Source organism: Podarcis filfolensis (genome assembly GCF_964270895.1).
Source record: "Podarcis filfolensis genome assembly, chromosome: 16".
In the NCBI taxonomy this organism is placed as follows: Eukaryota; Metazoa; Chordata; class Lepidosauria; order Squamata; family Lacertidae; genus Podarcis; species Podarcis filfolensis.
In genome coordinates, this window is record NC_139620.1 from 26,738,614 (window position 1) to 26,753,001 (window position 14,388).

The 14,388-nt window shown below is 46.0% G+C and overlaps 1 protein-coding gene across 2 annotated transcripts in view; it reads right to left on the reverse strand.

Moving 5' to 3' along the window:
- GGT5 (gamma-glutamyltransferase 5) overlaps window positions 1–13,503 on the reverse strand; it is a 31,788-nt gene extending 18,285 nt beyond the window's left edge. The window contains exons 1-2 of one of the 2 annotated variants that reach the window (XM_083590274.1): window positions 12,640–13,503; window positions 1,053–1,183 (exon numbers count right to left, since the gene is read on the reverse strand). In XM_083590274.1, the coding sequence (XP_083446400.1) occupies window positions 1,053–1,183; window positions 12,640–12,806 (298 nt within the window). In that variant the 5' untranslated portion in view covers window positions 12,807–13,503. The remainder of the gene's footprint in view (window positions 1–1,052; window positions 1,184–12,639) is intronic. The other variant, XM_083590275.1, reaches the window with a different exon arrangement.
- Between the last annotated feature and the right edge of the window lie 885 nt (window positions 13,504–14,388).

A 14,388-nucleotide genomic window follows, 5' to 3' on the forward strand; every position in this document is an offset into this window, starting at 1 on the left:
AGCAAATGTAGATTGCCACAAAGCTTCTTACTGATTTGAAAATCAGGATAGGGGGAGGGCACCCTGTTTGGCTGGGCTGGATGACTCCCAAGCCAGAATTAAGACTGCCGAAAGAAATATCAACAACCTCAGATATGCAAATGACACAACCTTGATGGCAGAAAGTGAGGAGGAATTAAAGAACCTTTTAATGAGGGTGAAAGAGGAGAGCGCAAAATATGGTCTGAAGCTCAACATCAAAAAAACAAAGATCATGGCCACTGGGCCCATCACCTCCTGGCAAATAGAAGGGGAAGAAATGGAAGCAGTGAGAGATTTTACTTTCTTGGGCTCCATGATCACTGCAGATGGTGACAGCAGCCACGAAATTCTTGGGAGAAAAAGCAATGCTTCTTGGGAGAAAAGCGATGACAAACCTAGACAGCATCTTAAAAAGCAGAGACATCACCTTGCCAACAAAGGTCCGTATAGTAAAAGCTATGGTTTTCCCAGTAGTGATGTATGGAAGTGAGAGCTGGACCATAAAGAAGGCTGATCGCCGAAGAATTGATGCTTTTGAATTATGGTGCTGGAGGAGACTCTTGAGAGTCCCATGGACTGCAAGAAGAACAAACCTCTCCATTCTGAAGGAATTCAGCCCTGAGTGCTCACTGGAAGGACAGATTCTGAAGCTGAGGCTTCAATACTTTGGCCACCTCATGAGAAGAGAAGACTCCCTGGAAAAGACCCTGATGTTGGGAAAGGTTGAGGGCACAAGGAGAAGGGGACGACAGAGGACAAGATGGTTGGACAGTGTTCTCGAAGCTACCAACATGAGTCTGACCAAGCTGCGGGAGGCAGTGGAAGACAGGAGTGCCTGGCGTGCTCTGGTCCATGGGGTCACAAAGAGTCGGACACGACTAAACGACTAAACAACAACAACCCTGTTTGGCGCTGGTTTGGAAATCGAAGATCCAAAGGGGCCGCTTTTGCCACACCCTCGGATGCCTCCACCCATTAATCCTTCATGGAGAAATAGACTTGGTGCGGTAATGTGCACTGGCTGTGCCTACCTGTGGATGCGTTATAGATGGTGAAGATTACACCTCCGCCGAGGCCCATGCTTTGCGGGTTCAGGACAGCGGTACAGATCAAGGCAGCGATGGTAGCGTCGACAGCTGAGCCTCCCTGCTGCAAGATATCCCTGTTCAGAAGGAAGAGGAGGGGGCATTCAAAAGTCACTTCATCATCATAATAAAAATAATAATTATTATTATTATTATTATTATTATTATTATTATTATTATTATTTTATTTATAACCCGCCCATCTGGCTGGGTTTCCCCAGCCACTCTGGGCAGCTTACAACACATAAAAAATTGTAAAACATTAAACATCAAAAAATTCCTGATACAATGGCAAAACTGACCGGAAAGCTCAGGAACCAAAAAGACAAAAACTTTTAAGAAAGGATGAGGGGGGTGGAATTATAATATATTTAGGAGACCAATGTAAGCAGATGAAAATATTGGCAGGACTTTAAGAACACTTGTAATGCAACAATCACTATGGACAGATACAAAACGTGGATCACGAAATAATATGCAGTTGAAAATGTCCGCAATGAGACCCAAGGAAGGGATGGGGGGAAGTCGGGAGATTCAGAGAAATCTCAAAGTGTGGACATTCCTTTCGTATTGTTATAACTTTACACTTATAAAAATTATTTTTTTTAAAAAAATTCCCGATATAGGGTTGCCTTCAGGTGTCTTCTAAAAGTCAGATAGTTGTTTATTTCCTTGACATCTGGTGGGAGGGAGTTCCACAGGGCAGGTGCCACTACCAAGAAGGCCCTCTGCCTGGTTCCCTGTAACCTCACTTCTCACAGTGAGGTAAGTGTCAGAAGATCCTCGGAGCTAGACCTCAGTGTCTGGGCAGAACGATGGAGGTGGAGACGTTCCTTCAGGTATACTGGGCTGAGGCCGTTTAGGGCTTTAAAGGTCAGCACCAACACTTTGAATTGTGCTCGGAAACGCACTGGGAGCCAGTGTAGGTCTTTCAGGACTGGTGTTATATGGTCTTGGTGGCCACTTCTAAAGAATGGAGGTGGGAATGGTTCTCATTAAAAAAGGTGGGCAAAGAAGGTGGGCAAAGAAGAGATTGGGGTGCGGTGCGGCACAGTGTCACTGTAAAAACCAGGATGGAACAAGGGCTCCACCAACTATTTTGAGGCCCCAGAGTACATTTGGAAATCTAAGAAACAGTCATGGGTGCCACAAAATACCCATTTCACAGAAGAAAAACTGAAGATGATCAGAATGCCCCCCCCAATAACCCTGAACACACACTGGAAACAATTAAAACAGACCAAGAACAAATCAGTCACCTCCCACCCCCGCAAATGACTCCCCTGAAAAAGTCCAAAAACCTTGTTTAAAAAATTGGGAATATGGTCTGAATGTCCCCCCCCACACACACTAGTGTTAATTTGTGAAAGGGATCTGTTTCCCACACCACGGAAAAAACAGGCTCCTTTGGGAGGAAGCGTCAACTATAAAGAAATAATGAATAATTTTGCACACCTCTGACATGTCACCTTTGACATGTCCCCTTTCCTCCAAACTGAAAAGTCCCAAATGTCGCAACTTTTCTTCACGTGGGAGTTTCCTTGCCCTTTTCTGAACCTTTTCCAACTCTTCGATCTATTTTGTGAAGCAATTTCACCAGAACTCCAGTCACTATTCCAGCTGCACCATAGTTTTGAATGAGGGCTTTATGGTACTGGCCGTTTTAGTTTCAGTCCCTTTCCTAGCATGGAATTCCCCCCTTCTCCCTTCAGTACAACTCCAAGATGGATGTTCTTTGGAAACAGATACTGCCAACTGCTAAATGCCTCTCCTCTATAGATGCCTTGGACGTGGTTCCTTTCATTTGCTTGTGATGAAGACAAAAGCTTTATAGATACATAGACATCATCCATAGGATGGGGAGCTCAGTTGTCTGCTGGTTCAGCTAGACTGAAATCTCCAGGTGGGCTGTCTGCTTTTAAGGTTTCAGAACTGGCCACTGTGGTTCTTAATACAGGCCTAACAGGGTTGTTGTTTTTTAATTTTTGATTTTCAGTTATATACATTTCAATAGTTTTACAGTCAACATTTCAAAACTCGACTTCCTTCCTCCTCTTTCTGTAGTTCCTTAAATTTATTTTATATCATTTTCTGCATATTCTAAATTAACTTAACTTACTCTTATATTCATCTACAGTGGTTCCTCTGGTTGCGGACGGGCCTGTTCCGCGCATACTTGCTGCACGGTAGAGCGCTTCTGCACATGTGCGTGGGGCAAAACCTGGAAAAATACTTCTGGGTTTGCAGCATGCGTATCCCGAAGGATACGTAACCAGAGGTGCTCATAAGTAGAGGTACCACTGTACTTTAATTACCGTATTTTTTGCTCTATAAGACTCACTTTTTCCCTCCTAAAAAGTAAGGGGAAATGTGTGTGCGTCTTATGGAGCGAATGCAGGCTGTGCAGCAATCCCAGAAGCCAGAACAGCAAGAGGAATTGCTGCTTTCACTGCGCAACAATCCCTCTTGCTGTTCTGCCTTCTGAGATTCAGAATATATTTTTTTCTTGTTTTCCTCCACCAAAAACTAGTTGCGTCTTGTGGTCTGGTGTATCTTATAGAGCGAAAAATACGGTATATACACTTATGAAACTGCAGGTTATTACAATAATCCTGCCAATGTTCTTATCTTTTTACAGCTTATTTGTAAATATTCAACAAACCATTTCCGTTCTTTTATTAAAAGTTTGTTATCTTTATTTCTTATTTTTCCAGCAAGTTTCGCCATTTCTGCATAGTTCATAAGATTTTGTTTCCATTCTTCTTTCGTCGGGACTTCTTCTTTCCATTCTGGGGCAAATAACATTTTTGCTGCTGTAGTCGCATACATGAATAAATTTCTGTACTGTTTAGGTAGTTCTACCCCTATAATTCCCAAAAGGCACTACTGTGTTGCTGTTGTTTTTAAGGAAGCCTTTACAAAAGAAATCCCAGGGTCTATTGTGTCACCTGCTTTTAAAACTGCAGCTTGCTTGTTTCTAAAGTGCTGTTGGTTTTTAATGTTTATTTTTTTTTCTTTTGGGGTTAATTTTTTTGTGTTCTTTTAAAATGGTGCTAGTTTTGTATAAACCACCTTTTGTACTTTAGCAGGAAGGTGGGGTATAAATTCAACAACAGCAGTAGCAGCAGCAGCAGCAGAAGAACTGTCTCAAGGACTACATGTGGTTTTCTTAATCACTAGGAGGGATCAAGGAGGGTCCTTCCATCAAACAGCTTCCAGTTTTTGTTTGCAGCTTTTATCTCTGCAAAACGCCTTTCCTCCATTTGTTGTTTCAAAGCCACTTTTTAAAGAGAAGGTTCCCTTTGCCATTATCTGTACGTTTCCCTTTGTGTTTGCAGCCTATTATAGGGAGCAGGTGGCGTTGTGGTCTAAACCACAGAGCCTCTTGGGCTTGTTGATTGGAAGGTCAGTGATTCGAATCCCTGCAATGGGTGAGCTCCCGTTGCTCTGTCCCGGCTCCTGCCGACCTAGCTGTTCGAAAGCACACCAGTGCAAGTAGATAAATAGGGGATTATTATAACAAAGGGTGGGGGGGACCCTATGTAAAATCACATAGACATTTTTTGTGCTCTACATCGCCATCTGGTGTCGCGTCTTTACAACGGAGTTGTTGTTGTTTAGTCGTGTAGTCGTGTCCGACTCTTCGTGACCCCATGGACCAGAGCATGCCAGGCACTCCTGTCTTCTACTGCCTCCCACAGTTTGGTCAAACTCATGTTTGTATCTTCGAGAACACTGTCCAACCATCTCGTCCTCTGTCGTCCCCTTCTCCTTGTGCCCTCCATCTTTCCCAACATCAGGGTCTTTTCCAGGGAGTCTTCTCTTCTCATGAGGTGGCCAAAGTATTGGAGCCTCAGCTTCAGGATCTGTCCTTCCTGTGAGCACTCAGGGCTGATTTCCTTAAGAATGGATAGGTTTGATCCCCTTGCAGTCCACGGGACTCTCAAGAGTCACAACAATATAACTGACTGAGTGTAGCTGAGTCTCTGTCTGCACAGTGGCCAACCAGATGCCCCAATGGGAAAACCTACAAGTAGGATCCTAGAACCATCCCATCCCCAGTGGTTTTCAGAAGCACTGCTGCCTCCAACCATAGAACCAGAGCACAGCCATTCTGACTAGCAGCGATGGATAGCCCTCTCCTCCAAGCATTTGTCTAATTCTCTTTTCAAGCCATACAAGTTGGAGACCTTCATAGATAGGTATGGAGCAAGTTCCATACCTTATCTATATGTGCTGCATACATAAGAATCACGTGCTCTTAACCACACATGCCCTGTGCTTCCACAGACGTATACTTTGACCATCCACCGTGTGAAGAAAACCATAACAGTGTTTGGACAAACTGAGGAGAACTGGGAGGACAGCAAGAAAAGCCAAGAAGATGGAAGGTCCTAAGATTAGAGGGGAATGCCAAGATCTGCAAATATTTGAGAAAGGAGGGAGATAAAGGCCTCTATGGCTTTGAAGGAGGAGATAAGCAGAGGGATTCTCTGGCTGGCTGGGATGGAAAATGCCTTTATTAGATATCTGAGAGGGAAATGCCTTCTCATCGGGTGATCGATTGGCCAATGGAATGTTGGCTTTCCAATCCAGAGTCGGATCACCTTCCTTGGAGGTTTGTGGAGGAGGCTCCAGGATTTAACCCACCCATTGGAGGGAGGGACGGGGGAAGCAAATCTGCCCTTTCTCATTTTTCCCAGTCTTAAATTCAGCTCTCCACATTTCCATGGGAGTTTGCATTCTTTTTTATTACCATTTTAAAGAAACTATTGTAAACAAAAATTGCCCTTTTCCCTTATGGGGGTATCCAAGAGCCCATATAGAGTCCTTACATAGGTTCCCTATTGGTAGGAGAAAATAACAGAGGCCATATTGAGAAGCAAAGCAGCTAGTAAGCCTGATCTTTATTGATCTGTTGCAACAGGGTCCTCACTCACCACACGAAGGAGGGAGGAGGAACCCAGAACAATGGTGCTCAAGGCCTTATATAGACTTTTGAAATTGCCACCCTGTAGATCAAGACCACCCCCACATACATACATCACAGAAGGGGTGTAGCTCAAGACCACCATCCCAGATACATCATACCTACATCACAGAAAAGGCAGTCTAAAACAGAAATTTGAATGTTTTTCTCCTGTCTGGCAGGTTACTTGATTGGATACCCTGGGGAGCCTGGCCAGTCTTCTGTAATGCTAAATACTTAGTAATGATAAATACTTAGTTCCTGAGTCAGGTCACAGGCTCACCCTATTCAAACAAAGACATACCCTTAAGACAGGATTTGTGAAGGAAAAGACAATGGGGAGGCTTTTCCATTTTCCTTTGACCTTGCAGAGAAAACATTTGGTCAGTTTGGGACAGTTTGGGAATAAAAAATGGTTCCGGGTCGGTCTTCCTGTGCTGATCTATGTACTTGGTTGGTACACTTATGAACATTTAACATATATCTAAGACCTCCAAATTCCTATCACAAAACTCAGCACCATTTTGGTGTGCAGTTCTCCTGACGTACATGTCCTCGTAAGAAATTTTCTCTTCGTACGTAACTCTTTTTTTGCAAGCTGTTTTTAACTAACATATCTATTTTTAAAACGCAAGCTTTATCTAATCTTTCTTGTGCACGTTGCTTGTGCTGCAAAATCTGGAGAAGTGCCAGTTTCAAACGATGGTCATAGATCACAGAAATCTAGAGTTGCAAGGCACCCTGAGGATCATAAAATGAAACCCCTTACAATAAAGGAGTATGCAGCTTGTCCCATATAGGAATCGAACCTGCAACCTTGGGGTTATAACAGCACCATTCATTCCTCTACCCCACAGGTGGAGGAATCATAGAACTGTAGGGCTGGAAGGGACCCAAAGGGCCATCTAATGCAACTAGATACAGTGCAGGAATCCCAGCTAAAGCAGGTAGGAATATGCTCTGTGTCTCATAAGGGGTTCCTTGGAGGAAGGGGGGTACCAGGAAGGAGGGGGAAAGAGAGCTGTTCTGAGCACTGGGGGCGGGGGAGCAATAACTTCCTGGGGATTTTCCCTTCAGAGAACTATACCTGTGAGATGAAATGGTTGGAGTATAGTAGAAGGCTGTCAACTCCCCCTGGAAACAAGAGAAGGTCAGGTGGGGGGGCAGTGGTAGTTCATAGACCCACCTCCCCAGAGACATGCCTGGGCCAACAATCCCCCATCTCACTTCTTTCTGCCTGCTGCTTCTAACATCCAGCAGCTTCTGATTTGGCACCCCATTGACACACAGGTGGAATCTACATGCATATAAAAAAACGCTGTGAATTTTTTTAAAAAAAAAAAAGTTTTGAAAAACACATTGGATTTGGCGTAGCTCACTGTCACCATCTAGTGTTGCATTTGTATATTGCACTTTACATTTAAAGCGTTTTATTTGCAGCTGTATAAACACAGCCTGCATAAACATCCTCATTCACAACACAATTTTGCCTCCTCTGCCCCACAAGAAGAAGAAGAGAAGAGTTTGGATTTGATATCCCGCTTTATCACTACCCAAAGGAGTCTCAAAGCGGCTAACATTCTCCTTTCCCTTCTTCCCCCACAACAAGCACTCTGTGAGGTGAGTGGGGCTGAGAGACTTCAAAGAAGTGTGACTAGCCCAAGGTCACCCAGCAGCTGCATGTGGAGGAGCGGGGACGCGAACCCGGTTCCCCAGATTACAAGACTACTGCTCTTAACCACTACACCACACTGGCTCTCAAGGTAATGGCTTGGTGGCAGGGCCAGGATCCCTGAACCCCATTTAAAGTCCCCTTCCCTCCATGCTTGCTTGGGGCTCCAGGAGTGACTGTCATATGCTCCAAGGGCCCCAATTTGCCAGAGACAACCCTCTCTTCTGTTTCCCTTTTCCTTTCTGGGTTGCTTAATTCAGATTGTGTCTGTGTGCAGGGTTCCCCTACCCCACTGAGGTCTATATGAGCCCCTGGGTGGAGAATGGTCTTGTGTCTTGTATAGTTCAGTCTTCCCCAACCTGGTGCCCTCCCGATCTTTTAGACTCCAACTCCCATCAGCTCTGAGTGCTGGCTAGGGCTGATGGGAGTTGTAGTCCCAAACATCTGGAAGGCTGATCTAGGGCATGTGTAGGTAAAAGTTTGTGTATGGAGACAGAGAAACCTGACATTTCACACATTTCAGTTGCAGAGGAATATTATGAATGGTGTCTGGGCAGCACTACAGAGAAAGGCAACAGATGCTCATTGGCAGAAGGAGTAGCAGTACGGTTAAAAATGGAATTTGCAGAATGCACAAAAAGTATGCATTTCCTACAAAAGAGACACAAAACTTTGGATTCCTGAGTATGCTAAAGCTATCCAATAATAGAAGCACTAGGGAAAGCAGAATTACAGTCATACCTTGGATCCTGAACCCCTTGTGAGCTGCAAACCTGGAAATGAGTGTTCCAGTTTGCAAACGTTCTTTGGAACCCGAACGTCCTGCAGCCAATTGGAAGCCGCGCCTTGGTTTCCGAACATTTTGGAAGTCGAACGGACTTCGGGAACGGATTCCGTTCAACTTCCGAGGTACCACTGTATTATTATTTTATCCAGGTTTTTATGGGCATTTCCTGCTTCCCTTGGGCTGGAAGAGGATGCCTTCCTGTCACCAGGATTAGGCCTGAAATGCAACAGCCAGTGTGGTGCAGTGTTTAGGTTAGGTTAGATTAAGACCTGGGAGACCAGGGTTCAAATCTCCCACTCAGCCATGTGAAGCTCACTGGCTGACCTTGGACCAGTCACTGCCTTCTCTCTGCCTAGACTACCTCACAGGGTTGTTGTGAGGATTAAATGAGGAGAGGGGGAACTATGTGTACTACCTTGAGCTCCTTGGAGGAAGATGTTGACAATAAATTTACAACAAAAAATATATAGAAAAGAGTTTACAACCTGAAAAAAAGGAAACAATGCACGAACTTCTGAAGAAAATCTTTAATAAAAATTACCATATTTTTCGCTCCATATGTCGCACTTTTTTCCTCATAAAAAGAAGGTCCTAAAAAGTAAGAAAGTAAGGTCTTATGGAGCGAATGTGTGGTCCCTGGAGCAGAATTGCCCAGGAGCGAAAAGCAGATCGTGCTTTTTCTTTTTTTAGAAAGAGGGAAGGGGGTGTTGAAACGAAGCCAATGAGCAGCTGATCGGCAAGCAGTCAGGAGGGAGATAAGGGACTCTAGCGATAAAGGAGGCTGCCTGGGAGTGGGGAGGTAAAAGCACATGGATCCTCAGGATTTTTGCATTGGGTCACCCCAAATTCACCATCAGATCACATAGCATGTCCATGGCTACAGCCTGCACCAAAAACACACACTGTTTCGTGGGGCCACAATGGTGCAAAAACATGGGTTACAAAACACGGATCCACATGGATCCTCAGGATTTTTGCATTGGGTCACCCCAAATTCACCATCAGGTCACATAGCATGTCTTTGGCCACAGCATGAACCACAAAAATCCACTGTTTCGTTCAGAATATTTTTTTCCTTGTTTTCCTCCTCTAAAAACTAGGTGCGTCTTATGGAGCGAAAAACACGGTATTTAAACAACAACAACAGCAACAGTCAGGCTGGTGGTTTCTATCCATGGAATTGGGGAGGCATGCACCTCTTCAGGCTGCAAAATGTTTGGGGCTAGCCCCGATTTTTGCAGGGCAGGGGTGCTTTTCTAGCAGATCCCTACCCAAACAGCCTTCTTAGTTTAAGAACATAAAAGAATACCAGACGAGCACGCTGGATCAGGCCAATGGTCCATCTAGCCCAGCATCCTGTTCTCATGGTGGTCAAACAGAGGCCCCCAAGTGTGGGGGGAACCCCTCAAACAGGATTTGAGCACAAAAGCCTTCTCCCCTCCTGAGGTTTCCAGCAGCTGGAATTCAGAATCATTGCTGCCTCTGACCCATAGAGCCAGCCAGTGCATTGCCATCCTGGCTAGTAGCTGTCAATAGCCCTCTCCTCCATGGATTCGTCCAGCCTTTCTCAACCTGCGCATCCCCAGATGTTGTTGGACTACAACTCCCATCACACCTAGCTAGCGAGGCCAGGGCTCAGGAATGATGGGAGTTGTAGTCCAACAACATCTGGGGGCCCACAGGTTGAGAACGGCTGGATTTGGTTATGATTCATTGGGCTAAAGATTTTGGATATAATATACAATTGAGTGAATGGGTGAAATTATGGAAAGAAGGTCTCAAGTTTACTGCATGTGATGCATTAAAAGAAAATGTGATGAAAATGATGTATAGATGGTATATCACCCCCGTTAAGCTAGCGAAAATGTATAAAACTAGTAATAAATGTTGGACATGTAAAGAAAAAGAGGGAACATTTTATCATATGTGGTGGGAATGTAAAAAGGTGAAATGCTTTTGGGAGATGATATATAATGAGTTGGAAAAAATGTTGAAATATACATTTGCATAGAAACCAGAAGCCTTTCTATTGGGAATGGTGGGAAGTGATATAAATAGAAAAGAATGTAAGCTTTTCTTATATGCAGTAACAGCAGCTAGGATATTATTGGCCCAGAAATGGAAGCAAGAAGAATTGCCAACGATTGAAGAATGGAGGATGAAGCTGATGGACTACGCAGAATTAGACAAATTAACAGGAAGGATCCGAAACCGGCGGGACCAGAAATTTACTGGAGTAAATTTATGAACTATATGAAAAGTATTTGTGATGGTCAGATTACGTTTGTAGGTCTGCAAGAAGTTCTGCGAGAAGTATTGTGGGAAACATTGTAAAAATGTTATCTCCCGCTTGGACTACTGCAGTGCGCTCTACGTGGGGCTACCTTTGAAGGTGACCCGGAAACTACAACTAATCCAGAACGCGGCAGCTAGACTGGTGACTGGGAGCGGCCGCCGAGACCACATAACACCAGTCTTAAAAGACCTACATTGGCTCCCAGTACGTTTCCGAGCACAATTCAAAGTGTTGGTGCTGACCTTTAAAGCCCTAAATGGCCTCGGCCCAGTATACCTAAAGGAGCGTCTCCACCCCCATCGTTCTGCCCGGACACTGAGATCCAGCGCTGAGGGCCTTCTGGCGGTTCCCTCACTGCGAGAAGCCAAGTTACAGGGAACCAGGCAGAGGGCCTTCTCGGTAGTGGCGCCCTCCCTGTGGAACGCCCTCCCACCAGATGTCAAAGAGAACAACAACTATCAGACTTTTAGAAGACATCTGAAGGCAGCCCTATTTAGGGAAGCTTTTAATGTTTGATGTATTAGAGGATTTTAATATTTTTTTGGAAGCCGCCCAGAGTGGCTGGGGAAGCCCAGCCAGATGGGCGGGGTACAAATAATAAATTATTATTATTATTATTATTAAAAGGTGGGATGATAAGTTAAGAGGGTAAAGACAATATAAAATTAAGTAATGCATAAAAAGAGGTTAAAACGGAAGAACATCGGAGGTGCTGATGGAAGTCCAAAAAAAGTGTATTTGTAATAATCTGTGTGGTACGTTTTAAAATTTGTATGTTAAAATCAACAAAAATATTTTTTTTAAAAAAAGAGAACCGCTGGATTTGTCTAATCATGGGCGTGGCCTCCCCTAAACCAAGTCAACAAATAAAAGTACTTAACTAAAAGGGTAGAAAGATTTTGGCAGATATTTCCGAGTGCTTGGGGTCAAAAGAAAATAAGACAAAAGAACTGTTGTTGAGTCATTGCTTTCTGAATCTGCTAGAGGACAGTGGCAGGTAAGTGTCCTGCCCCACCCTCCAAAAAAACCACAAATCCTGGCTGCACCCATGTTTCTAATCCTCTTCTAAAGCCATCCAGGCTTAAACTTAAGGAAGAACTTTCTGACAATAAGAGCAGATAAACAGCAGGAGGAACTTCTTCAGGAGGTAGCTGTGGACTCTTTCCTCCGTTGGAGATTGTTAAGCAGAGGTTAGATGGCCATCTGCCACGGGTGCTTTAGTTGCGATTCCTGCATCACAGGGGGTTGGACTGGATGACCCTCAGGGTCCCTTCCGACTCTACAATTCTATGATTCTATGTAGAAGCACAGGACAGAATATTGTGGCCCCGAAGGCGATGTCCGGGGTGACAAGGAGGTCTCGCCCTGGGGAGGTGAGGGGCTCCTGGAAAAACCCTTGGCTGGAGCCAGGGGTGCCAACTTGAATAAAATATTTGGGGGGGACACACAGGTGAGCCTCACCTCAGATAATTGATCACATGATGGGACACACCACCATCATTTGAATGACAATGGCCATCAGCTTTGGGGGGACCCAGACCACCCCAAAAAGTATTTGGCTCCTCTGGATGGAGCAGGCGGGAGTCTGAAGTCGCAACAAGTGCCAAGGCAGGTCCCATCTCAGAAGGAGAAACCACTGTCTCTCTTTCTCTGGCCTGACTGAGCTGTGATGCCAAGACAATGCCAAGAGCCCTGGCAAAAGGAAGGGGTGTGTGTGTGTGTGTGAACACAGAGGCTTGGAAAAGAGAGTCCCAGAGACAGAAGACCCCCTTCTCGCCCCTCCATCGCCCTCCAGCCCGACCCTCTTACCTGCCAATGTCGGAGCAGGTTTGGGTGTCCGCCGCCACCGCTGCCCGAGGGTACCTCGGAGGAGCGCACCGGGACCGGGTCAGGAGCACGGCTAGGATCGCGGCTCCCGCCAGGGCCACCAAGCCCACCAGAGCCAGGCAGCAGAGCTTGCCGCGCGATAGACCCATTTCACAGACGGCGCGACTCCGGCTCCTAGAGTAGGCAGAGGCAGCTCACCCCACGCGGCTGCTCTTGCGTTGGCTAGTGCTGCAGGCGCCGGCCGGAGCTGGGCCTTTTTAAGGGGCTGCTCCCGCCCCCCCCGGGGGGGAGGTATGTTTGGCAGAGGGGGGAGAGGCCCGCCCCCCTGCCCGGCACATCCTTCTCCTATGACAGCAAACTTTTAGAGGAGGGGGACGGGACTGCGTGAGAGTCAGAGCTAAGCCAGTGTGGAAAACTTCCAGGATTTTCCGAATGCAGTGGAGGCTGCCTGTTGCGCTCTGGCTACTGCGGAATTGGGTCTGGTCTATTAAAACGGTTTGTGGAAGGTCCCTTGCAGGCAAGCTTGCAGCAGGAGCTCCCGTCGAAGCCAAGGGGAGAGATGGGGGTGTGTGTGTGTGTGTGTGTGTGTGTGTGTTTTGCCCTTAAAGGGAAAACGCGCAGTTTCATTCCTCCTCCAGAATCCAACCCGCAAGTATCAGCATGCATCAGGCTGCTTCTCCCGATTCCCCGTGTACTGACCCGTCGAGCAAAGTTTGCTTGGAGGAGAGACGACGTCCGCCTTGCTGGCGGGGAGGTGAGACGACGTTGCGTCGAAGCAAGCACTTCGCCCGCCTTCCCAACGCCTTTCCCCTCCTCACTTTCCTTCTCCCCAAAACAAGCTTGGTTCTGAGCGGGAAACGTCCCGAATAAACTTCAGTTGCACGACCTGGGATCGCTCAGTCAGTAGAGCTATCCCAGGTCACTAGGGTTGATGGTTCGAACCCCAGTTTGGGTAAAAGATTCCTGCATTGCAAGAAGTTGGAATGGATGACCCTTGCCGCCGCTTGCAACTCTACCATTCTATGATTTTATGACCTGCATTTGCCGGGATGTGGCGGACTCGCAGCCGAAAACAGGGGCGAGGTGGGGGGTGGGGGTGGGGCTCATCCATGCCAGAAGCACCTTCCCCGGTTGCAAAGCTGGGCTCCTTTCTTTTTTCTTTTTTTAATAACTTTTTTATTCAAAATTGAAACAAAACATATTATCCAGAAACATATCATCCTTATTTCCCCCCATTTTTCCTCCTTTCCCCTCCCTCCCCCCACAGAACCCACCCCCCCGACTTCCCTCAGTTCCAGTCTTTGATTTCTCTAAAAATGCTGTTTTCTGCATGTTACACAGTTGTATAGATCCTCAAACTATTTAGCTGATTATTATCAATAAAAAGTTTATGAATGTTTATTCAAAACCAGCCAAGGAGTCCAGTTCGCTTTGTTGCGTCTTCAAATACTTTGTAAAGGGTTCCCATTCGTCTTTAAAGTCACAGTTATCCTTGTCCCCTAGCTTGTATGTTAAAGCTGGGCTCCTTTCGAATCCACATGGAACAGGGAGAGATGAACTCGAAGGTCAGGGCAAGGCAGGGCTCATAAGGATGCGTAGACACGTGTGGGAAAAGCTTCGCAAAGGTGGATTTCAGCTGGGAGAGTCCAAGGACCAGGGGGACTCACACTGGAGGGAGCGCTCTGGAGACACGTGCCTGCTCGTTTGCTGGTTTGTGATAAGCAGGTCTGT